The sequence below is a fragment of the Mastacembelus armatus genome, chromosome 19, assembly GCF_900324485.2.
Source record: "Mastacembelus armatus chromosome 19, fMasArm1.2, whole genome shotgun sequence".
NCBI lineage: Eukaryota > Metazoa > Chordata > Actinopteri > Synbranchiformes > Mastacembelidae > Mastacembelus > Mastacembelus armatus.
In genome coordinates, this window is record NC_046651.1 from 7,516,030 (window position 1) to 7,540,713 (window position 24,684).

The 24,684-nt window shown below is 41.2% G+C and overlaps 4 protein-coding genes across 5 annotated transcripts; 3 read left to right on the forward strand and 1 right to left on the reverse strand.

The window, feature by feature from the left end:
* The first annotated feature begins 2,095 nt into the window (after positions 1–2,095).
* Positions 2,096–7,792, forward strand: tefa (TEF transcription factor, PAR bZIP family member a). Of its 2 annotated transcripts, none has more exons than XM_026316096.1 (5): positions 2,096–2,313; positions 5,230–5,625; positions 5,944–6,164; positions 6,678–6,889; positions 7,214–7,792. In XM_026316096.1, the coding sequence occupies exons 1-5, from the start codon at positions 2,238–2,240 to the stop codon at positions 7,233–7,235; spliced, it is 927 nt and encodes a 308-aa protein (XP_026171881.1). In that variant the 5' UTR covers positions 2,096–2,237; the 3' UTR covers positions 7,236–7,792. The 2 variants fall into 2 exon arrangements, with proteins under 2 accessions (XP_026171881.1, XP_026171880.1); XM_026316095.1 differs by lacking the exon at positions 2,096–2,313 and adding an exon at positions 4,111–4,610.
* Positions 7,793–9,854: 2,062 nt separating this feature from the next.
* Positions 9,855–11,628, reverse strand: phf5a (PHD finger protein 5A). The gene is made up of 4 exons (XM_026315786.1): positions 11,521–11,628; positions 11,217–11,240; positions 10,314–10,480; positions 9,855–10,046 (listed from the first exon to the last, which is right to left on the reverse strand). Exons 1-4 carry the CDS (start codon positions 11,570–11,572, stop codon positions 9,957–9,959), a joined length of 333 nt encoding a protein of 110 aa, XP_026171571.1. The 5' UTR covers positions 11,573–11,628; the 3' UTR covers positions 9,855–9,956.
* A 1,195-nt stretch (positions 11,629–12,823) lies between these two features.
* LOC113135590 (histone acetyltransferase p300-like) lies at positions 12,824–15,677 on the forward strand. The gene is made up of 5 exons (XM_026315733.1): positions 12,824–12,915; positions 13,368–13,447; positions 13,621–13,746; positions 14,128–14,245; positions 14,623–15,677. Exons 2-5 carry the CDS (start codon positions 13,380–13,382, stop codon positions 14,716–14,718), a joined length of 408 nt encoding a protein of 135 aa, XP_026171518.1. The 5' UTR covers positions 12,824–12,915; positions 13,368–13,379; the 3' UTR covers positions 14,719–15,677.
* Positions 15,678–17,152: 1,475 nt separating this feature from the next.
* aco2 (aconitase 2, mitochondrial) lies at positions 17,153–24,241 on the forward strand. The gene is made up of 17 exons (XM_026316263.1): positions 17,153–17,262; positions 18,302–18,444; positions 18,894–19,152; positions 19,255–19,347; positions 19,450–19,608; positions 19,708–19,858; positions 20,028–20,132; positions 20,403–20,494; positions 20,740–20,845; positions 20,987–21,144; positions 21,233–21,306; positions 21,419–21,530; positions 21,660–21,938; positions 22,044–22,235; positions 22,369–22,501; positions 22,622–22,743; positions 22,873–24,241. The coding sequence occupies exons 1-17, from the start codon at positions 17,227–17,229 to the stop codon at positions 23,005–23,007; spliced, it is 2,349 nt and encodes a 782-aa protein (XP_026172048.1). The 5' UTR covers positions 17,153–17,226; the 3' UTR covers positions 23,008–24,241.
* Positions 24,242–24,684: the final 443 nt, after the last annotated feature.

A 24,684-nucleotide genomic window follows, 5' to 3' on the forward strand; every position in this document is an offset into this window, starting at 1 on the left:
TTGCACTAGGTGTTGCTGAAAAGGTTGGGACACCAGTCCACGTGATGTGACAATGAAGCGAAAATCACTGCACATTTACACCAAGACAACAAATATCCTAATCTGTGGCAGAGGTTTGGTATTTTTGTTTGTTTTATCTTCCTCATCCTGTGCAGTTTGAGTCAATCCATGTATTATTCAGAACCAGCTAGAAGATCCTATGTCTTGTAGATTTTCAGACTGAGCAACAGTTTTTCCTGACATTTTATTATCCTTCTCAACATTAATAGGATGGTGCTCAGCTGAAACACTGATTATATTAGTCATACGTACCGCTTTTACTTTGTTAAATCTAGGACAGTCTCAGTTAAAGGTGAAGTCCAGATTATGTTACTGCAAACCTTGGAAAGTTACTTGTCCTCTGGCCTGTAACAGACTGACTTTGGTGTAAGTAGCCTCCAACATGTGCAGGCGCTCTCACTGCCCTCATGCCATTGTTACAGCCCAGCAGAGCGGCATCACTTTTATTGATTAGTTAAAAGGCAGTTCTCTACTTTCTTTTTGCTGTTGATGTCAGACCTCGGTGCTGGATAAAAGACAGGAGAAAATGTAATGACGTACATGTTATCTGTTCATTATTGTGTTCGTTAAGACAAAGGTTTTTCCTTGGTTGTTTTTTTTTTTCTTCCTAAAAGTCATTTGATATAACAGTTATCTTAGTTCTCTGACACAAGTGGCGTTCGCCTTAATCTTGAGTTTGTGCATCCTGTGCTGTGGTTATTACATCCTGGTGCCATGTATCTGTTCAGCAAATGTTCAAGTGACTTTCCTCCCTAAACCCTCCCTGCCCCCTGGTACAGTTTGTGTCTTTTGATTTGCACCAACACACCTACACAGCCACAAAAAAATCTTGGGAAATTGGTTTTTCAGTCAGTTAGAAACTTATCGGTTATTTGAATTGTTTTCAAAAACTCCAACAGAGAAACCAGGGTTGTAAAGAAGTGGGGAAAAAAACAAGGCCTCTTTTGTACTGTATTTTTACAATTCTTTTTTTCTTTTTGGTTTTGTCTTCTTGACTTTGTGTTCTCTTTTCTCCACCCTGGTTGGAAGTGTATGATCACACAAATGGACCAAATCTCTTGAAAGCATTTAATAAACAGATTGTTTTAGAAAAAACTAATGTTTTCTCTTTCTCAAAACATATACTTCACATTGCTGGACATGTGGTGTTGGTTCTATCTTCACAAATGGGAGAAAACTTCTGATTTCCCTTATCTTGAATTATAGTAAATTGACCATTAGGGTTTTTTTTTTTCGTGTTTTTTTGTTAAGTAATGTGTAGATTAAAATATTTAGAAGGATTTGTTTCCATTTAGCCGCAGGAGAATTAATGAGTATTAAAAGAAAGAATATGCAGAAGTGTCAGGCACAGGACTCATCTTTCAACCACACCCGGGCAGAAATGAGCCATTATTAATGTCATTAGTTTCACTGGTTGTCCTGCCGCTACAAGTCACAAAGTGTCTGCCCAAGGAAAACACGTGCTATTTATGCAACTGTCTTACTTAAAAATACATTGTCATTTGTTCACATTTTAAGAAATGACTACCCTGTGATGGACTGGTGACCTGTCCAGGGTGTACCCCTGCCATTCACCCAAAGAGAGCTGGGATAGGCTCCAGCAGATCCATGTGACCCTAAATAGGAATAATCAGGTATAGATGATGGATGGATGGATCCTACTTCAAATTGCAGTTAAAAGGTGTGTTGTGTTAAAGTTAGCATCTTGCGGCCTCTGTATTTGGTTTGACCTCCTCCTGGAGTATCACTCTATCAAAATATTTGTAAACTGCTGAAAACGTATCATTTGTATTCCAGGTTTTTATCATTCACTTCATTATATATCCCAATGCTCTGATACATTTAGAGCCTTCACTTATATTAATTTTCTCTTACTTTATATAATCTAGGCTCGGCTCGGGATTGGATTTCACCGCCGTGATGCACACAAACTCTGACCAATCGGCTCTCTTTCCGTCGATTGGGCGAGAGGCAGCGAACGCTGCTGATTGGCTGAAGGGGAGCGGAGAGGGCGGGCTGCGTTAAGTAACTAGTTGTGAGGACTTTAAGTATGTCCCTGTCAGTTTGTTAATCCTCCCGACACTTCACTGGACCTGTCAGGCTAGTGTGAACCACCGACTGGCAGCTCTGAAACATTTGTGGGCCTAGGTTTGATTTCAAGAGGGGAAAAAAAAAACATGACTACAGACGTCCCAGAGATTTTCAAAGCTCTTCTTGAGCTTCCATTTACTCTCCCCAACTTTGACGACAACGGTAAGGCGCCGTCACATCAAACAGTGGAGCATGCAACTGTGACATGAGAGCTGGTCTGTCTCTGAAGAAGGTCGCTTAAGTGTGATGAAGACTTTTTGAATCGTGTCTGAAATGTGTGCAGACAACTGCGCGCTTGTCCCGTAATCCCTGCCAGCTGAGCGGGACGGGAGTTTGTACGACCTGCTGCAGTGCAGAGCTCTGTGGCAGGCTTTAGTGAAAAGATAGTGCAAAGGTTAGAGCAGCATGCTTTAAAGGTCTTCATGTGGACTTGTTGGACTACAGATAGCAGGAACAGTGCAGAAGTTGCACAGTTTGGGCTGGGAGATGCTGTCACAGATGTTATACTGTTTGGTGACCATCATACTGTACAACACACTTTTAAAATGTCAATCCACCTGAGTTTAAATTAGGATAAGGGTTGGGGTTAGGCATTTAGTTTTGATGGGTAGGGTTAGGGTGTAGAGAATGCATTAGGTCTATGAGTGTCCCAATAAGGATAGAAGTGTGTGTGTGTGTGTGTGTGTGTGTGTGTGTGTGTGTGTGTGTGTGTGTGTGTGTGTGTGTGTGTGTGTGTGTGTGTGTGTGTGTGTGTGTGTGTGTGTGTGTGGTGAGCTAGATGGCTCTGTTTGCACCATGTTTAGACAAATCAGATTTGGGTCAAAAATCTCATTACATTGAGAGTTGTGCTGTTGCTGCTGCTGGCCCCCCTTTCACAGGATTTCATAACCACCTGTTGGTCTGTTGTTTTGTGTGCTTTAAAAGGCCCCACAGGGCCTTAATCTGACACTACTCAGTATATTTAATGACACATCAGTCATCTTTTTCTTTCATCTTGCCTCTAAAATATCTATAAAAATAGCCTAAGCACATATTCTGATATGTTGTAATTTAAAGCAGTAATGTCTGTTTACTTTAAACCCATTAATCTAACGTAAGAACACAGGTTGTACTTGCCTTAGGCTCATGTTGTTCATGTGGCATGAAGACTCACATGTCAACAGCGGAGGAAAGTAATTAAAAACATCTGCGCAAGTACTTGGAGTTTTTTCATTTTCTGCTATTTTGACTTCACTACATTTTAGAGCAAAATATCCTAACTTTACTCCACTACATTTATTTTTTATAACTTTAGTGACTAGTTACTTTTTTTGGATCAGATGAATAAAACAAAATAAACAATAATCACAAATGGTTATTGATCCTTAGTAGGAAATTCATAGGCTACCCAGCAGTATGTAAAGTAGCTCAAATTAGAACCATTGGGTACTTTTACTTACTAGTACTTCAAGTATATTTGGTTGCTAATACTTTTGTACATTTTACCTACTTGTAAAGACTACTGTGGTATAATTACATAACAAAAGGATCTCAATACTTCTTCCACCACTGGGTGTCAACATGTCCATCTTTGCCACTGGGATGTCAGCATGGCTGCAGCAGTGCGCCTAGTGTACAGTGTGCATGGATGTGCGCCGCCTTTACGTGGGCGTAGCACCGCTCCTTTAGGCGGTCCCTGCCCATATGTAAGAGCTGCAGCTGCACATGTTTCTGCATGTGAGAACGTGCAACGTTGCCACAGCAGCATAAGATAGTCTATGTGTAAATTATATGCCTTTTATTAAAAACAGGTTATTATGTGGTGGCGCTGCAGAGGCACATTCACTTTACTGCCTATCGCTGTTTGGGAACCTAGTTAAGAAATCAAACTTAAAGCCAGAGGCTGGTCTCTGCAGGGACAAAGTGGATCTAGGTTAGATAGTGTGGTCAACCCTATCATGTGGCACACGTTTCTCTTAATATAATAAGAACATAAAGTTCGGTCAACCAATGAGAGTTCCATTTGTTGTCTCGCGATAACAGCTATTGGCCCCTATTGGCAGCTCTATTCCAAGAGGCTCATTAATATTAATGAGGAGATAGGTACGGGCCGCCTATAGATTCACGGCAGGGCGGACATTTGTCGTTAGCACCCGGACCTCCACAGTACTGACTGATTTTGCACAGGAGCTGGACAACGTAGCGAGCTGTGGAGGAGGCACTGACGGGCGTAGCTGCACATTAGCTTGGGTTTCGATTAAAGACGATTCTCCGCAGCCTGCTGTAGCGGTGAGGCTGACTGGACAGGGGGCGTATCGAATAAACGCTTTCTGGGTTGTTCACAACAACAAGGGGCGAAATGTCGGGAGAGCCTATTCTCATCACACTAGAAACCGCGTCAGGGACCCCGAGCTCACTGCCGGTGGTCCTGAAGAAAATAATGGAGATGCCTCCGCCGAACATACTGGACGGCGACGACGGTAAGTGTGCGGTGTGCGGTGTCGTGTTACCGGTGTGCATCGACACACTTGTTGTGTAGCTGCACACACCGACTATGCACACAGGCCTGTCCTCTCTGGGGTCCGTGATCGAGATGTTTCTAGACACGCCCCCGATTTAAAATGCTGTTATTGACAGAAACGACTCGCTGTGTATTTTGTTGGTAAATAATAATATTTGTTCAATAGGTCAGTACAGGAGCTGTCACAGGTGCAGTCATAGTGTTTTGAGCTTTAAAAATAAATAGTTTCTTTTATTGAACAACAATGTGACATTTATCTGGAGACAGACTCATAAACCTCAGCAAGCACAAATTAGTTGCTAGATGCTTTAAATGACGGTGCAGTGCAGCTGTGGAAACAAACAGCTGCTTCCTTTTATTGTGGAAGGTGCAATAAAAACTTTGGGGCCTTTGGGGCATATCTGGTGTCTTAGAGAAGAAAAACATCCATGTCTTCCCTCTTTTAAAACACTTCATTGTGCTTGATTTGAGTTTCTATCCTGTCATGTCGATCAGTATTGACGTAAAAGTACTTTCTGCTTATATGTTGTTGCAAATACACAAACACACATTTGTGAAAACTTGTATCTTTGTTTCAGACACTGACAAGGAGAAGCTGTGTCTGGGAGATGATGCTGACCTGGGCGGAGGAGGTAGTGATATGGGGCCTTCAGCCGCCCTGACCCCTGCTATTTGGGAGAAGACCATTCCATACGATGGGAAGAACTTCCACCTGGAGTACATGGACCTGGAGGAGTTCCTTATGGAGAATGGCATCTCCTCACCAGACGAGGTATCTCTAAAGAGCAGCCTAGAGGGAGACGCCATGCAGACGGAGAAACTTGAGGCTGTCTCCTCTTCGGAGTCAGAGGACACCGAGACATCAAGCGTGTCTTCAGTGGGCCTGCTGCCTATTCAGGAGCTGGACAGATGTGAGGAGGAAGTGGTGATCATCACCAAGAGCGAGTCTGATATCACCTGTGATGTAACTACAGGTGAGCGGAGGGGGACGGCTCAGTGACACTACAGTCTGCTGTTGAATAATAATGTACCCACCATGGATGTTGTTCGTGTAGCAAAGAAGTAGCAAAAAGAGATGCTGGAGCCACTGCACAGCAAAGATAGTAGCATTTGCTACAGGATCATCGGCAGTCATCCATCCAAAATAAGCTCCAAGAAATGTATCCATATTACCTTTTAATTTACTGATAACATAGACGTATAGAGGCTGGTTCATTTATTGATGCTGGCTGTGGCACTGACCTTCAGCTGTCTAACATTTCAGTTCTCATGTTCCTCTCCTGTCTGTCCAGAGGTGACCACTGAAAAGGACAGTGTGACCTCTGAGCCCATCAACCCTGATGATATTGAAGTGAACGTCAACTACGAGCCAGACCCCACAGACCTGGTCCTGTCAAGTGTACCTGGGGGCGAGCTGTTTGACCCGCGCAAACACAGGTTCACTGAAGAGGAGCTGAAGCCGCAGCCTATGATTAAGAAGGCCAAGAAGGTGTTTGTGCCAGAAGAGCAGAAGGTGAGAACAGGTGGACAGTAGTTTCACTGTGAATGTGCTAAGTCTGTTTTATGGAAACTGCCATAATATACAGGAAAACTGAAGGAGGGCTTCAACATTTAGGGTTGTGCATTTGAGTGTTTAATGATAGTCAGTCTCACATTTGAAAATATTTGCCTAACAAAATAGCAGAGGAAAATAAGCTTTAGAAGTGAAGTCAGGGAAAAGGGAGAGAGAGGAAAGTGGCCAAGTCACAATGACTCAGCAAATTGCTAATTTTCAAACTGCTGTTCCTCTGCCTTCCCTGCCTCCAGGGGCACTTTTTGTTTACCTGCACAAAAGAGCTTGGCTGTCAGCTATATTACCAACTTGGCTGAGGTCAGATGTGGGCACAAGTGTTGATCGATAACAAACAAAAATGTAGAGTAACCAGATTATTTTAGTTACCAAGCTGATAAAGCAGGCAGGTTTAGGAGTTGTTTTGCTTTGAATCAGTTCAACCTCATCCTTCCTCTCTTCTCCTCCACCTTCCAGGATGAGAAGTACTGGCAGAGGAGGACGAAGAACAACCTGGCGGCCAAGCGCTCGCGTGACGCCCGTAGGTTAAAGGAGAACCAGATCACCGTCCGAGCAGCTTTCCTGGAGCGCGAGAACACAGCGCTGCGGTCGGAGGTCGCGGAGCTACGCAAGGAGTGCGGCCGCTACAAGAACGTCGTGGGCTGCTATGAAGCCAAATTCGGACCATTGTAAGGCACCAAACAAACAAATGAAGCAAATACACAGCAAATATACAATGAAGTGCAGGTTGTATGTGGGTCCAGTAAAATAGCACCATGCCTGCTTCTCCTGCTTCTTCTCTGAAACGTAGCATTAAAAATGAGACATAGGGGGCAAAGAGAGCTGCAGTTATATGGACCAATGTACATATAACTTACAATAAAGACACTTTTCATAAAATCAGACACAGCCGACCTTTAGATTTACAGATTTGTCAATCCCTTCAGGAACAATCAGGTCATCCTCCTGCTGCATAATGTTTGTCATTCATCCCTGTTCTCTTCTCTTTCAAGTGTGGTGCCAGAAGACCAATAGACAACAGTTGATTGGTTCATTTATTTTCCAATGAATAAATAAATGAATGAAAAAGCTTCATGACGCAAGCACACACTTGATCAGATGAAGAAGATGAAGATGAGAAGGAGAGCATGTGTGAGGGTGAGGCTGTTGTTGCCATGGAGATTCAATAGCACAGACATGTGCTTTTTATCTTTTTTAATTACTTGGATTTACCAACCACGTAATCAGAACTCAAGTGCTTCTTCAGTACACTTATTGAATAAAGTGTACTTCTGTCATGTCCTGTATATGCCTTTGCCAGAGAGAGAGCATTTATGGTGTTTATTTTAGAGAAACTGGGTTTTTTATTTTTTACATTAGGTTGCAATTTAGACTAGATTCATAGTCATTATTATAGAAATAAGCAGATTTACAGGTTTCTTCCAGTTCCTTCCAGGTTTTAAGGAATTCTACAATCCACCTGTCCAAATTTATACTATTGTGGTGGGGTATGTGAAGAGTTCGGCTTTTCTTTGCTTAAATGACTGTGACATTTCCAATACCTTAGGCTTCTTCAGGGGATTACAGTGATGTGGTTTTTAAAAAAGCCATGTTCACTGCTTTTGGAGGACATGGAACTGATTATAGCTGCAGAGCGGCTCTGCTCTCAGTGTACGTCTTGCTGTCTCGTGCCGTGTCTGTCAGCGAGTAGAACACCTGCTTGGTTTTGTGCAGGTTGAAGTCTGTCAGTAATGTGCTGTGCGTGGAATCCACTGATGCATGTACTGCAAATAGTCACTCCATAAAATATATTTTTTTAGACCAATTTTTTTTAAAAATTGTTATTTCCCACATCTCTTCAGCATCATAGGACATGAGATCTCAGATTTGTCATTAGTCAGGTTTGTGAACATGCTCTGTTTAGTTTTGATTACAAATTCAGCAATTAAGCTGTAAATTCCCTAAATCTCTTGTTAATGAGCTGTTTGTTTTAAGGCCATGCTGTTACACGCTAATGGCACTCTTCGATTAGTGCTGTATTAAACACAGCTGGTGGCAATCGGTTCGACTCATTAGATCAGTATAACAACACAGACACAGGGCCCTTATTAAAGCAATCAAGCATGTACTCAAGAGTAAATCTGCAATTAACTCACTTGAGACAAATGGCCAAAACAAAACAAGGGAAATCTTTGACTGAAGTGTAATGTGCTTTTGATTGGATTTAGAATGTGTAGGTAGACACATTTATCAATTTATTATTGGTCTGTGTGAACTTTTAACAGTTCTCTCTGAGATGCATGAGCCTTTTTATGTTTCAACAAACCAAGAAGTCTCAATGAACAGAGACTGTTTTGGGGCATCTTTTTCATAAGAAAAGGAACCTCTAAATCTTTAAGTGTCTTCTATGTCTAAAGCCATTTCACTGCAGTGTGCAGTCTGCCAGTTTACAGGGGGTTATACTGTTTTAATATTGTCTAGAAATTAAAGTTGTAACTTAATTCTGGATTATTTTACTGTCCAGTTCTGATGAAAAAGGAAAGTTGTTCTTTGCATCTGTGCTTTCATCCAGAGACAGTTGTGATTTTTCCCCGAGGTAAATGTAATGTTATGGTCTCTTTCTTGAAGAGTGTCATTCAGGGAGAAAATGTTCCTCACAAATCCACTCTAAACTAGTATAGGTTATTTTTTTATCATTACAACTTGTATTTTTATATACATTTTTTTCAAACTAACTGGCAAGGTAAGTCTTTCCTTTGGAAAATAACTAACTCATTGACAGTGATCTACACTGATTTTTGTGGAAATGGCCTCTTATCTACATCTATAGTGTGATTTTAGATTCAGTTTTTAGAATAATTCTGCCATGAATGATAGTGAGCTTCCTGACATTGTTTAATAATGTTTTGATCCTTTCCGCTGTAATACAGGACACATCGACTTTCTATCTGGAACAGGTCAGTTTGTTAAAGGTGTGGGGCTTTTTTTAACCTTCCTGTTTGCATCTTTGTATTTCCTTTCAAAAGAAAAGTCTTTGAGTGTGGCTAACCTTTGTCTTGTATATATGTATAAATAAAGCCTTTTTTGAGAAAGTCTTTACAGAGATGTTTCTTCAGAATCTAGCAGAATGAGCAGTTCATCTGACCAACCTTAATCCAACACAAATTAAAGCTCCTGTCCTTTTGGACCGAAGAGGTTTGAAAGTAAATCACCCACCATCCAACTGTTTATATGCAAAAAAGTTGTCTATATCTACTCTTTGAACTAAAGATTTACTTGACAGTGCTCCAACATCATCTTACATCATTGTATTATTTATTTTGTTGGCTACGAAAACAGCATTGAGCAGCTTACATTGAAGTACTGTTGGAGTGAGCAAAAGATAGTAAAATGTTAGAAATACTGCCATCTGGTGGAGTAAATTGACATGAAGGAACAAAACAAAACGTGTGATACCGCCCGTCATCTTAAACTGGCAGAAAGTCACATTAAATATGTGAGGTAATATCTGTATTCATAAGATCTAGCGCATACACTGACCCTGAAATAGATTGTTTTAATACAAGATCAATATTAAGGAGTGTTTGTTTATGGAGACATCTAATTAGTCAAGCTTTGAATATCTTTGATCAAATAAAAGCAGCCACACAGGAGTAAAGACGGAAATATAAAAGTTTTATTGACAAGTCAAAAATGTTTCTTGAGGTTTTAAAGAAAAAGCTGAAAAACTAAAACCAGGACTCAAGCGAAGTGACTTCACCTCTTCTTGAAGCCATACTTCTTCCTTTCATAAAACAAATCTGTTTTAGAGCTGCCCAGGTTTACAATCTTCGGACATCCATCTCGCTGTAAACAACACAAAAAGGAGTAAGATGAGTAATTAAAAACAATTGTCTTATAAGAAAATAAGGTACATGCTTTGGATTTAGGATTCAGTTAAGAGTTCCCCTAAGTTTTTTTTTACCTTATGGCTCACTAGATTACAGTAACTAATACAAAATAGTGAAAATCTCACAGATATGTCCTACTCCAATCTTTCACTAATATCTCTTTTCTATTCAGTCTCTTTAATGTGGGAGAAAAAACCAGTAAAGCACAGATAAGCTTACTTACATCTTTCTCTTGGATTGTACACTCTTTACAGTAGTAGGCATCAGATACTCCAGGCCCTCCACAGATCACACAGCGTCCCTGATAGGAACCGTAGTTACACTCATCACAGATGCGCACCAGTGTGCATGGTCTCACATAAGAATCACAGATGACACACTTGCCATCACCTGAAAAGCAGGTAAGTGATGGGTGAGACAACTGATTGAGATGGTAGTACAATGCAAAAAATGTTGGAAAATGTACTGTAAAAAAGTTTTTCCAACAATGTACCACATTGTTGGAAATTCTACAGCAGCTGAATGAAAGAGCTGGAAAGGTTATAAAAATGGCTTCTACTAAAATGTTTACCTTTCCATTAATGTCAAACAAACATACTTTTTTGGTGTTTTGTACTTTTTTGTATCAAGAACACCTAAAAATTCTAATAATTCATCATTAGGCCCAATGTCAGATTTCACAAACGTTAATTTGGTGAACTTGTTTTGTAATCAGTCACGCTCATAAAAGCAATGCAGGAGAGGAGGAAAGTAGCAGTGGATTTCATGGTGGAACTCAGTTGTATGTTTACAACAGACATAAGGGGAACTTTGCTCCACATAATAAATTAACAAACCACTGCTAAGCTGCAGGGAGTTTTTATGACGGAATGTGGATGGAGAGTGAATCCAGCCACTGGGCAAACCCTCAATAACTGGAAATCTGTTCTTCCATAGAACACATGCACATTGTCCCTGAGAACCTGAGAACCCCTAAAAGCCTGATCCTACAACCGGCCCTGGTTCCAACGTCAGGCAACCAACAACATTTTCATTACTAATTAATTTAAATATTTTAATCATTGTATTGATAAGTTGGTCTATAGAATAACAGTTATATTATATTGCAGTCGCTTCAGTTACTTACATTTCTCGCAGAGTCTCCCGATAGCTGAGGAAGAAAACAAACGTCAAGGGTTAGCGTTTTCTTCTCTCTCCTGTTTTAGTACAATGTATTATTAAATATATTAGAGTAATAATCTGTGAAACTACAACACTGGTCATCCTTGAGACTTTAGCCAGTAGGTGGGTAACAATGGCTAACACCACTCATGTTAGCATGTTAGCATGGCTGCTAACGTTCTCACGTACAAAACAAAAATAAAAGACACCCAGGAGCGACAAAAACAACATGCGGAGTAATGAGTCGAGTTAAATGGGTTCGAACATACCAACACCGGCTTGTTTTCTGCAGAAGATCAAATCCGGATGATGTTTAGCCATTGTGGAATAACGTATGGTAAGCGCTGCTGATTCGAGGCAACTTTCACCTTTGACCTGAAAACTTTGCCCTAGGATTTCTATTAGCGCCACCTAGCGTCTCCAAACCACAGCGCTCCAAAACATAAGATGAGACATTAATACGACTGTTGTATCGCTTTATAGCTCTTTACATAAATATAAGTTAATAATTTGTTTTCATAAGAAATGTGACTATTTACTTTAAATAAAAAAATAAAAACAAAATGAGCTTTATAGAAGTCGGTCAAATTTTAAAATTTTTTCTTGGACACATACTTTTTTAATCTATATTTTACTGAATGTAGAAAAGCAGTAAAGTCACCACTGAAAATGTGAGCTTATATGTCCAAAAGACTAATAGTTAAAACTGTCAATGTTTACAGCAGAGATTGTTGCTATAGTTTTTGGTCTGCATTGGGTAGAACAAGTTCAGCCACTAAAAACTGTTATTTGCTCAGATTCAGCAGCAGCACTTAGGGGTTTAACATCAACACAGACTGTTAGAGAAGACCTCATGACAGAAATACACATCATGCTATTATGGTTGCAGAGGTTGGGCTTAGACATTCCGTTTTGTTGGATCCCTGCACATATGGATGTTAAAAGAAACAAACAAGCAGATAAGTTGGCAAAAAAAGCTCTAAAACTCCATAATGATGAATCATTGAAGTTGCCTATGGTAGGGGAGAAGCAAAATCATTAATTAGAACAGAAATCAACCTTGCATGGCAGAGAGAGTGGGACTTAGATACAAAAGGGAGACATTACCATAGAACACAGAAATCGGTTAATACAAGACAGATCAGAGGAACAGGAGTTAGGAGGAGAGAGGAGGTGATATTCACACAGTTAAGTATTAGACATGCAGGTGTAAGACCAATTGTGTATTTAGTGGGAAAAAGCCAGATGGATCTTTGCTGGTGGTGTGGTGCACTTGAAGATGTTGAACATGTTATTATACAATGCCACAGATACAGTACAGAGAGAGAAACTCTAAAAGGAATAGCACAGGAGGCTTAAAATCACAATGAAGTCAAGAAACAAGGGCAATTCGAATATATATATTATGGAGACAGGATCAGGAAACCACATATAGAGACCTAGGGGAGGCCTCTTTATTTATTTTGTTAGTCTTTTTTACTATGGGAATAAATCAGTTCAAAGCCATGACCCTGTACACTCCGCTACAGTAGGGGGCGGTATGCACCTTCTTGTTGGTTTGTAATCCGCCAATAAATGTAAAGAAGAAAAAGAAAAACAACAATAACAACAAGAAGAGGAAGCGCAGCGATTGCAACTCTGTTTTCTCCACCGCTTTAGAAACAGTAAGTATTGTTTGATTATATCATTTTTTACGGTGTTATTCGGTTAGTTTGTTGTTTTTCGGCGTCTTGTGTTGACTTAAAAGAGGAAGAAGATGCGGGATTACTCTTCTGTTTTTGTCGTAGCTTGCTAACGTTAGCGTGGTATTGGCGAGTCTGTGTCGGACGTGGAGAGCAGCTAGCTCGGATGCTAACAGCCATTTTAGCCGGAGGTAGCTCTGTAGCTAACTGGGTCCCTTACTGTCGCTCCCGGGTCTAATGGCCACTTTAGTCCGGGTGATAATAAGCCGAATGCCAGGCCAACTTATGGTAAAGTTTCTTGGCGTTTTACAGATGTGCCAAAGTGACAGTCAGCTACAGCTGCCCCCGTTGTGTAATTTGAGTTTTAAGGCTTTTAACATCTCACACAGTCGCTTGTTTTGCCCGATCATAACTCGGATCTTCTTCCCTGTTAGCTCCCGTCGATAATGTTAACGAACCAACAAGTCGATCTGCTGCAGGATGCTATGATGCATCTGAATGTGAACAGCCAAGGGTGAGTCTACCTACCATTCTGTTTGGCAAATGGCTTGATACAAAGCACCTGTCACAGCTAAGAGCTTTAGATTTTCAGGGCTGTACTTAGTTCTACATCAGCCCAGGGCACACATGTATGTTTTTTTTTATTTTTAAAGTTGGCTAACAATGATGCCTTCCATGTCTCTTCAGTATGATGAGCGATGGCAGTGGGGTCGGCTCCCTCCCCACAGCAGCCCCTCCGTCTGCCACGGGTATGAGGAAAAACTGGCACGAGGACATCACGCAGGATTTACGAAACCACTTGGTACATAAACTGTAAGTAATTAAGAGGAAGAATAATGTTTTTTCTGGCTAAAACTAGCTTTTACACCTCTGTTAAAAGTCGACTTAAGTCGACTTCACAAGCACTGCAAGCATCACAGGTATCGAGACAGGGTTGTATGTGAACAAGAGATTTATTCCTACTCTGTGGGAATGTTAACCACAAGAAACAGTAGGGCTTTGACTATGCACCCAAAGACACGCTGAACACACCCTGGCTAAATCCTCTCACACCCACACAGAAACTCTGTTAAAAGGACTATGATTAGGGTACATATTGCCTAAACAAGAGAGGAGTTAATAGTTTTTTTTGTTTTTTTTTCTAACCTTTCTTCTGCTTTTGCTTTCCTTCCCTGTTTTTTCACCCATCCACAGTGTTCAGGCTATTTTTCCAACACCAGACCCCGCTGCTCTTAAGGACCCTCGAATGGAGAACCTAGTAGCCTATGCCAGAAAGGTTGAGGGAGACATGTATGAGTCAGCAAACAGCAGGGTAAGTTTTCTCAAAAAAGGAGGTGGGAACTTTTGGGAATCTGTCATTTTGGAGCTACAGCCAGCTGCTAAGTCATGGGGTTGGTTTCAAAAGTAAAAAATGTCACAGTTCTTATACTGTTGCAGGAAGTGAGTGCAGACCTAGAGCACATGATTCTCACTGGTGAATTATGAGATTAAATGCAAAGGTTTGGCAAACCAAAACTCCTGGGTTCCTCTGTGAGAGGCTGTTTGGGTCCAGTTTATCTTTGCAAAATAGCCAGAAATTTGATGTTATTGTTAATGACTTGTCTTTTTCATTACTATTGTTTCTTTCTTTTCTTCTTTGGTCATGCTAAAACTTTTTTTTTTTTTTTTGCTATTATGCTCTTTCAACAGGCTGAATACTATCACCTCCTAGCAGAGAAGATTTTCAAAATCCAGAATGAACTAGAGGAGAAGCGGAGGACCCGGCATACTAACATTATGTCATAATTGAACGAAACATCAATGTTAATGGGGTTGTAAAAGAACATATACAACAATTCCTGTTTTAGTTGAAGATGACCATGTGGCAATGAATAATGAAGAAAAGCCTAATTTGCTTGGAAAAATGTTTGCAAGTGTACATAGTGAAGACCTTTGTGAAAATAGACAAAGGAAATAGGAGTTAATTAAAGAAAACCCTAATGTGAACAGGAAGACTGAAGGGATGGAGTCAAGTTTAGATCCGGATTAAAAGGTGATTTAGATGGAAGTTACTCTGCTACTGGACAAGATCAGATTTACTATGCAATGCCGAAACAGTTACCAGATGAGATGTTACGTATTATTCTAGAGTTATTTAGAATGAAGGGAAACTTCCCAAGACAGGGAAAAGTGCAGTGATTCTACCATTTGTTAAAACAGGAAAAGCTCCAGCTAACACAGGAAACTATAGACCTATAGCTTTAACCTCCTATTTAGATAAATAAATGGAAAGATTATTGTGAAAAGACTGGTATACTATTTAGAACATAAAGAAATAAGTCCATGTCGAGTGGTTTTTGTAAGGGTAGCATCCTATAGATGCTAATAGAAGATGAGTAATAATAAAGAAAAGACTCTCAATATGAAAGAAATAATGGCAGCAATATACATAGATATTGAAAAAGCATATAACCGTGGAAGGAAGGATTATTAATTAAAATGTAAACTGGGTGTAGAAGGAAAGATGTATAATTGGATAATGGACTTCTTATCACAACAAGCATTTAGGGTTAAAGTAGGATCATCCATATCAATTAAATTTAAAATGGAATATCTCAAGGAAGTGTAATCAGCCCTGTCCTGTTTAACATAAGTGACATATATGAATGTACATGCAGTAAACGCTACATTATATGCAGTTGATGGGACAATATGAGAACGGGAAAAATGTCAATCATGTAATTAAAACTCTTCATAAAGTTCTACATATTGTTGAAAGCTGGTCATATGAATGGGGTTTCAAAATTTCAGTAACAAAAACATGTTTTATATTTCCACGAAAGAAAATACTACCGAATATAGATTTATTTTTATATGGAAAGCATTTAGAAAGAGTGAAAGAATTCAAATATCTAGGACTATGGTTTGATGAAAAGAATACTTGGAATACACATATAAAGCAGATAGAAATAAAATGTAAAAAAAGTATTCAATCTTGGGGAGCGGAAAAGCAGTCATTATTAGATAAATATCAAATCCTAATAAGATTTGTTGTTGATTATGGATGTTTAGCTTATGGGAAAGCATGTAAAACAACTTTACAAAAACTAGACAGGATTCAGAATAGAGCATTGAGACTGTCTATAGGAGCTATGAGAGCTTTACTAGTTAATGCTGTGTTGGTAGAAGCTGCAGAGGTACCACTACACCTCAGACGAGAGAAACTCTCACTAGCATACTGGGTCAGACTGAAAGAATCCTGATAATGGACATGTAGGAATAGGTAAACAGACTACAGAGTTTAATATCAATATGTCCAAAAGACTAATAGTTAAAACTGTCAATGTTTACAGCAGAGATTGTTGCTATAGTTTTTGGTCTGCATTGGGTAGAACAAGTTCAGCCACTAAAAACTGTTATTTGCTCAGATTCAGCAGCAGCACTTAGGGGTTTAACATCAACACAGACTGTTAGAGAAGACCTCATGACAGAAATACACATCATGCTATTATGGTTGCAGAGGTTGGGCTTAGACATTCAGTTTTGTTGGATCCCTGCACATATGGATGTTAAAAGAAACAAACAAGCAGATAAGTTGGCAAAAAATGCTCTAAAACTCCATAATGATGAATCATTGAAGTTGCCTATGGTAGGGGAGAAGCAAAATCATTAATTAGAACAGAAATCAACCTTGCATGGCAGAGAGAGTGGGACTTAGATACAAAAGGGAGACATTACCATAGAACACAGAAATCGGTTAATACAAGACAGATCAGAGGAACAGGAGTTAGGAGGAGAGAGGAGGTGATATTCACACAGTTAAGTATTAGACATGCAGGTGTAAGACCAATTGTGTATTTAGTGGGAAAAAGCCAGATGGATCTTTGCTGGTGGTGTGGTGCACTTGAAGATGTTGAACATGTTATTATACAATGCCACAGATACAGTACAGGGAGAGAAACTCTAAAAGGAATAGTACAGGAGGCTTAAAATCACAATGAAGTCAAGAAACGAGGGCAATTCGAATATATATATTATGGAGACAGGATCAGGAAACCACATATAGAGACCTAGAGGAGGCCTCTTTATTTATTTTTTATTTATATATGTATTTATTTATTTACCTAGTTGTTTTTTGTCTATTTCAACTAACTGGGAATTAATCCCTTGAAAGCCATGGTGCTACACACTCCGCTACAGTAGGGGGCGGTATGCACCTTCCAATCCGCCAATAAATTGAACGAAGAAGAAGCGTCCGCCGACTACTTAGCTGTGACGTCACCATTGACCGACACATCTTTGTCAGTGAACAAAATGGCAACTTACTGTCTTACTGTGGCCCGGCTTCAGGTAAGAGACAAAACAGGCTTATCCAGTCATATCTAGATAGCAGAGAAGGATGTCACCTGTCAGGTTAGATTATATAAATGTCATATATTGCTTGGTACGCCTCGGCAGAGCGCTGAGAGCGGTTACTGCGGGTAAATGAGCTGTCAAACAGTCACTGGTTTGCTGGACAGGTCATCGTGTCCCGACTGCTCTGTCTGCATCCAGGGACTAACAAGGAATTTGTCACTGGCTTAATAAAACACCACCAAAGTCCCATTTTACATCATGTTCGTCCCAGTATCCCCAGCCCTTCAGTTCACGTGGTTAGGCTGCTATTGGGAATGGAGCTTGGTGTTTAATAGCAAGGTTAACCACAAGGTTAGCGGTCCGACACCGGCAAACAGCTGCTGACAGGGAAAAGTTTTAAAATTAACCTACAGCGAATAATAGAGAACCCTATCTGTTCATTTGGTATTGGTCCAATGATTCATTATGTTTGTTTATTTGGCCAATAACAGCAGGGCCGATCCGTAACACATCTGGTAACACATCTGGTTCAGCTGCTGGACAGTTTGTTCTTGTTGTTTTTGTCTTTGCTAACTTTATTTGCTGTTTTGCGGTGACATCTTGCCTTTAAGCTCAGTTACACAGCTGTTCAGGACAATCTTACGTCTCAGTCCTTCCTCCTGTTTTTGGCCCTTCTACTACAAGCAGTACACAGTGCAGTAAATCCAGTGACAGACACTGATTTGAAATTCAATTTTTAATATGTATGAAAAACTATACATTGGCAGGAGAGACATTAAAAGCATTTAAGGGGATTGGAGCCAGTGTTTCCACAGATTGAAAATGTGTTTGTGGTTGACCTCAGAGAAGGATGGTGGATCTGACACTTGCAAAACTCTGGACATTGATTTTTTTTTTTTTCATATCACTACAGTTTTTTGTCATTTTTCATCTAGGAAGAGTAATCTGTTTGCTTTAACTGTCTAAATAAGCCTTGGTTGTGTGTGGTTTTGCAGCTCTCTTATGATAGTCGTATTTTTGTTGTTGTTTCTAGGTGGCCCTGGGTCATGGTGCACGGCGCTTGCATCTATCAGCAGCTTACAGAGCCAAGGCCAAAGTGTCCATGAGCCGCTTTGAGCCCACTTCTTTTGTCAACTACGAGAGGCTCCAATCCAATGTTGAAATTGTGCGAAAAAGGTCAGTGTTTTACTATTATTTACTCTGAGTCACATCACTGTTTCCCCCTCTACTCCCTTATCTTTGACCTGATGTTTGAATTCTGATGTTTTTTGTCCTTTACCACAGTTTGTAACCTTTGTTCTAGTGTGCAAGCCCAGTTGATATTGCTTGATATTGCTATAAATCATTTTAAAATGACTGTTGATTGGAAGTTGTGTGGTGCACATCAATGGCTTCTGCTTGTTCAGCCATGAAATTACTTCTGATATTTAGACTGGCATGATCTGGGAAGTGTAAAATTGTGACGAGATGAGTGGTAAAACAGTGGGTTGTAATTTTACTGTATCGTCAGATCGTAAGAATTCTGTTTGGCTCTTTAGCTATGATTTAGTGATTATTCCTGTCTTCTACCTGTTCCTGTAGCCATGGCCTAATATGAATAAAATATTTAACTTTTTGTTCTCCAGACTCAACCGGCCTCTCACTTTGTCAGAGAAGATTGTTTATGGCCACCTCGATGATGCCCACAACCAGGAGATCGAACGTGGGCGCACCTACCTACGACTGCGTCCTGACCGCGTGGCTATGCAGGATGCTACAGCCCAGATGGCAATGCTGCAGTTCATCAGCAGCGGCTTGCCAAAGGTGGCTGTGCCCTCCACCATCCACTGTGACCACCTGATCGAGGCCCAGATCGGAGGAGCACAAGATCTCGCCAGGGCAAAGGTGAGGAGTCTTACTACCGTTCACATATTGTTATGATTTAATCATATGAAAATACTTCATAAAGCACCTCATACTGAGCTGTTGTCATGGCTCTCATCTTAGGAAATCAACCAGGAGGTCTACAACTTCCTGTCCAGTGCTGGTGCAAAATATGGAGTTGGCTTTTGGAAACCAGGCTCTGGAATCATCCATCAGGTATTATTACCTAAAGTCTGGCTGATGCTTTGCCCTGGAAATGGCACTTGAGAAAATCACTGATACTTCAGCTAGCAAATCTTAGCATTTCATTTCAAACAGATCATCCTAGAGAACTACGCCTATCCAGGAGTGATGCTCATTGGAACAGATTCCCACACACCAAATGGTGGAGGACTTGGTGCAATCTGCATTGGAGTTGGAGGAGCTGATGCTGTAGATGTCATGGCAGGAATTCCCTGGGAGCTCAAGTGTCCCAAGGTTGGTTTTCCTGTCTAACTCTCTCGTCACACAGTAGTTGTTCTTCTTCTATCTCAGGACTTTCTGACCACAGTTTACTCCTCAATCTCTTCCTCTAAGGTGATTGGTGTGAGACTCACAGGCACCCTGTCTGGCTGGACGTCTCCTAAAGATGTCATCTTGAAGGTGGCAGGCATCCTGACAGTGAAGGGAGGTACAGGAGCCATTGTGGAGTACCATGGACCAGGAGTCGACTCCATTTCCTGCACTGGTCAGTGAAAAAAAGCTTTTACTATTTTTAGTTTTGCTTCTCAGTTGTGTTTTAATTAATAACAATGCATTAGCAAACATTTTAACTGATGTCTGACTCATAAGCCCGTGTATATAATAACTACAGTCTTTACCCCATTTCAGTAGCGTGTCTGTGTTTTTGTGTGCAGGAATGGCCACCATTTGCAACATGGGAGCAGAAATTGGGGCAACAACGTCTGTGTTTCCTTACAACCACCGCATGAGGACCTACTTGGAGAAAACTGGACGTGGACGTATGTTCAGAACTCACAACTTATATATCAGTGCATGTCTTTTTAAAAATTTCCATACTTAATCAGTGTGCAGTGATAAAAACCGGATCATGAAATGCTGGGAGTATAGACATAAATAAACAGAAATGGTTCGGGTCCAGTTACAGATGACCAGGGTTTGAATGCGGAACATTGTCTGAAAACAGACATAACAAGACACATGCTGGGGAAATATGTTCTGTCAGGTTAATGTCTTGTTGGTGTTTTGTGCCTGTCCCTGTATTTGCTCAGAGATCGCTGCCCTGGCTGATGAATATTCAGACCTTCTGGTACCAGATGAAGGCTGCAAGTATGACCAGATCATCGAGCTCAATCTGGACGAGGTCTGTCCTTTATTTTTTATTGTTTCTGCTTTTATTGCATAAAGTGAAGAACAACCGAATATGCAGAAGAGTGGGAGGGGTGATTCAAGCAAAACACTTAGAAAGAGGTTTTTGTTTTTGTATTTCATCTTAGTTCTGCAGTGTCAGGAAAGCTATGGATTGTTACACAAAGTGTCTGGTGAAAATAGTGCGAAGTTTATGAGAATCGCTGTGTTCTCTGACAAGTGTGCTGTTTCTGTCCCCAGCTGAAGCCCCACATAAATGGACCATTCACCCCTGACCTGGCTCACCCAGTGTCTAAAATAGGTGCTATGGCTGAAAAGAACAGCTGGCCGCTCGACGTTAAAGTCGGTAAGGGTGGACATGCTGTACAGCTTTGTTCACACTCTTGCTATTTATATCACTTAATCACAAAATACAAATGAAAATTACCCAGAAGAGACTTTCTCTGAGTTTCTACTGTAATTATCTCTCATTTCTTTCCTCTTTTAGGTTTGATTGGCAGCTGTACCAACTCCAGCTACGAGGACATGGGCCGCGCTGCTTCCGTAGCCAAGCAGGCTTTGGATAAAGGCCTGAAGTGCAAAGCTCAGTTCACAGTCACCCCCGGCTCCGAGCAGATTCGGGCCACCATCGAGAGAGATGGATATGTGAGTGTCGTGCACGTTAAAAAGCAGAGAGTTGAACCTCCACAGGGTGAAGTGATAGAAGCTGAAACGTGTTTGTGTCTTGTCACAGTCAAAGATTCTGAGTGCTGTCGGAGGTGTGGTCCTGGCAAACGCATGCGGACCCTGCATTGGACAGTGGGACAGGTAGGTGAAGCTGTAGCTTTGGAAGTGTTTGTGCCATGACTTGGTGTCAAATATGTTCAATTCACCGTGGGTGTTGTGTCTAAGTTAATGTGTTATTTGTGTTTGTGTTCAGGCGTGATGTGAAAAAGGGTGAGAAGAACACAATCGTCACTTCGTTCAACAGAAACTTCACAGCCAGGAATGATGCTAATCCTGCAACACACGCCTTTGTCACCTCCCCTGAGGTAAACACTCCACTAGATAGATATTCAGAACTTGGTCTGTAGGCAGCGTCAATGCCAGCAGACCAAGCACACACACAAGGTTACATTTTTTTTTATGTGGAATGCTTTCTTCCTCCTGCTCTTCCTCAGATTGTCACCGCCCTTGCTATTGCCGGCACTTTAAACTTCAACCCAGAGACAGACTACCTTACAGCTCCTAATGGTGAGAAGTTTAAGCTGGTGCCTCCCAGTGGAGATGAACTCCCTGCCAGGGACTTCGACCCAGGCCAGGACACCTACCAGCACCCACCCGCTGACGGCAGCAGCCTTAACGTGGAAGTCAACCCTCAGAGTAACCGGCTGCAGCTTCTGGAGCCCTTTGACAAATGGAGCGGAAGTGATCTGGAGAACATGGTGGTCCTCATTAAGGTCTGATCACTGATATATATAATACCGGCCTGCTGCGTTGTTACTCCACTGCTGCTGGAGCCAGGATGGAGGTGTGTTTTAACTATCACTCTTCTGTCTTTGCAGGTTAAAGGCAAATGCACCACCGATCACATCAGCGCTGCAGGACCTTGGCTGAAGTTCCGCGGTCACCTGGACAACATCTCCAACAATATGCTGATTGGTGCAGTCAACAGTGAGAACGATGCCGTCAACAAGATCAAAAACCACCTGACAGGAGAGTACGGAGGAGTCCCTGATGTGGCCCGGCACTACAAGGTGAGGAACCTACAGAGGGAAAGTACTGGTGCTGCTTTATTGGCACAGAGCTCTTCTTCTTTGGCAGCCTACCTCCTGTCAGGTAGTCTACTCTAGAACATTGTTGTGGTTTAAAATTTCGTGTCCTGTGTAGGCCAGCGGGGTGTCCTGGGTCGTAGTCGGAGATGACAACTACGGTGAGGGCTCTAGCCGAGAGCATGCAGCGCTGGAGCCCAGGCATCTGGGAGGAAGAGTTATTATTGTCAAGAGCTTCGCCAGAATCCATGGTACTGGGAGGAACAGTTTTAGATGATGGGAACTTGTATTTGGGAGTGTCCGGTTTAAATATTTTTGTAGTTTTTGCATTTTTTTCTTAGGGTCTTAACAAATATGTGTCCTATCTTCAGAAACTAACCTGAAGAAGCAGGGGCTGCTCCCACTGACCTTCAGCAACCCATCAGACTACGACAAAATCCGCCCAGATGATAAAATCTCCATCAGAGGACTCAAAACCTTTACTCCAGGGAAGGTACGAATGCTTCTCGCACCTGGAATAATTACCTGCTGACAATGTTCATTTAACTTTTTTTTTTTTTTTTTTTTTTTTTTGTGAGAGTTAATGAAAAGCATCTCTAATGAAACCTCCCTCTCTCTGCAGCCTCTGACTGCAGTCGTGAAGCACAGCGACGGCAGCGAGGAGACCCTGCAGCTCAACCACAGCTTCAATGAGACACAGATCCAATGGTTCCAGGCGGGTTCTGCCCTCAACAGGATGAAGCAGCTGCAGCACTGAGGAAGAGGAGTGATGATAGAAAATTTAAAGGAGGAGGATTTTCGGGAGGGGCGGGGAGTTGAGGATTGTGGGGATGGCAGAGGATGAAGACAGTTATCTACATTGGCCAGAAGTGTTGGTATACCTCATATGAATGTGTTTGATTAGTCCAGAGCAAATGTCCTGCTAATGTCGATGATGGAACATAGGTCATTCGTGATTTTGTAAGCTGCTGTGTTTTGAGATTAGAGATCAGCAGAGACATATACACTTTCACACACTAAGCTTTGACTCAGGCTGTTAATACGCTGCCAGTGTTTTTGCAGGTGTTTAAACAGGTCAGTACTGGAGCTCAGCCAGCTGATGGAAGTCAATCATCTTGTTGCTTTAGGGCAGGGCTGCATATTTTGCTTGGCAGACATCAGCTCCTGTGTTATTTAAAATGTAGTCACTGCTGCTGGTTTTATTTCTGGGTCTGTGTGATTTTTTTGTGAAGTCCCAGTTTCAGTGATCATATAGAGCCATAACAAAACTTCCTCATGCAGTTATTCATTCAGGTGGTTTGCCTGTCTGCCCTCTAGTGGCCACGAGGTAAAACTGTAGTACAGAGAAACACTGCAGGCATTTCCTAGTACACAAAGATTTGTACCCTTCAATACTGTGTCAAATAATGAATGCACCCTCTTCTTCCCAGTCACTGACCCTAACGCCCCTGCCCCGATCTCAAAGCTCTAACACAGCATTGAGTTTTCAGCCAGTGTATTTATTTATCCTTTGTTGTCTCGGCAACAGGTTCACATCATGGGTGTCCTCTTCCATCCGTGTTTTCATCACCCTTTTTTTTTTTTTTTTTTTTGTGTAAAGCAAGAAACAAAAACTAACAGCTTTGTAACGGTGGACGAAAGCTGATGCTAAACTGTACATTACCACTTACTTTACTTTAGTAACATGGTTACTCAGAATAAATATAAGTAGCTGTGTCAGCTGCTTCTTGGTCGTCTGTGGATATAATTAACTGAATTTCACTCCAAAGCCTCCATAACATTTAATTTAAAAAACCAAGATGTTTGTTTTTGTCCTCACGTGTGCCATCACTCCCCCAGGCACTGCAAACAAAATGCATTATGAAGTGAGTCATTCCCTTCTTACAACCCACTGTGTGTAAAACCTGTGGTTCTCTGTGGTCTTTTTCTCCTAGATAATCGGTCTGTATTACAGAAATGCCAATGGCTTATGAAATAAAAAAATCACAGGACTCATTTGACTAAAGTTGAATGACTTGTTGAGTTTTTTGTGGATATATATATATATATATAGTTATGGTGACCTGTCCTTTTTATTGAAACTCTTTGTTTCTGTGTTACTGACATTCAAGACTCGAGTGTTTAATCTGTGCAACCATGTAAAAATGAATCCTGCCATTCTCCCATAATAAGACACTTATTATGGGAGAATGTCTCAGAAACAAGAAGCAGCTGGAAACATCTGGAAACAGTTTAAAGGGAGGAAATCCCACAACTTCAATGTGTTGTGTAAGAACAGCAGCTGCAGTGTAGACCATGGCTTACTCTGCCATAGCAGCTGTTAACCACTACAACACCAATGTGGAGGCATGTTTAAAAAGAAACCAGACATATGACACCTGAATGTCCCTGTTGGGATCAGTAAAATTGTCTATCTAGACCTGCAGGGACAGAC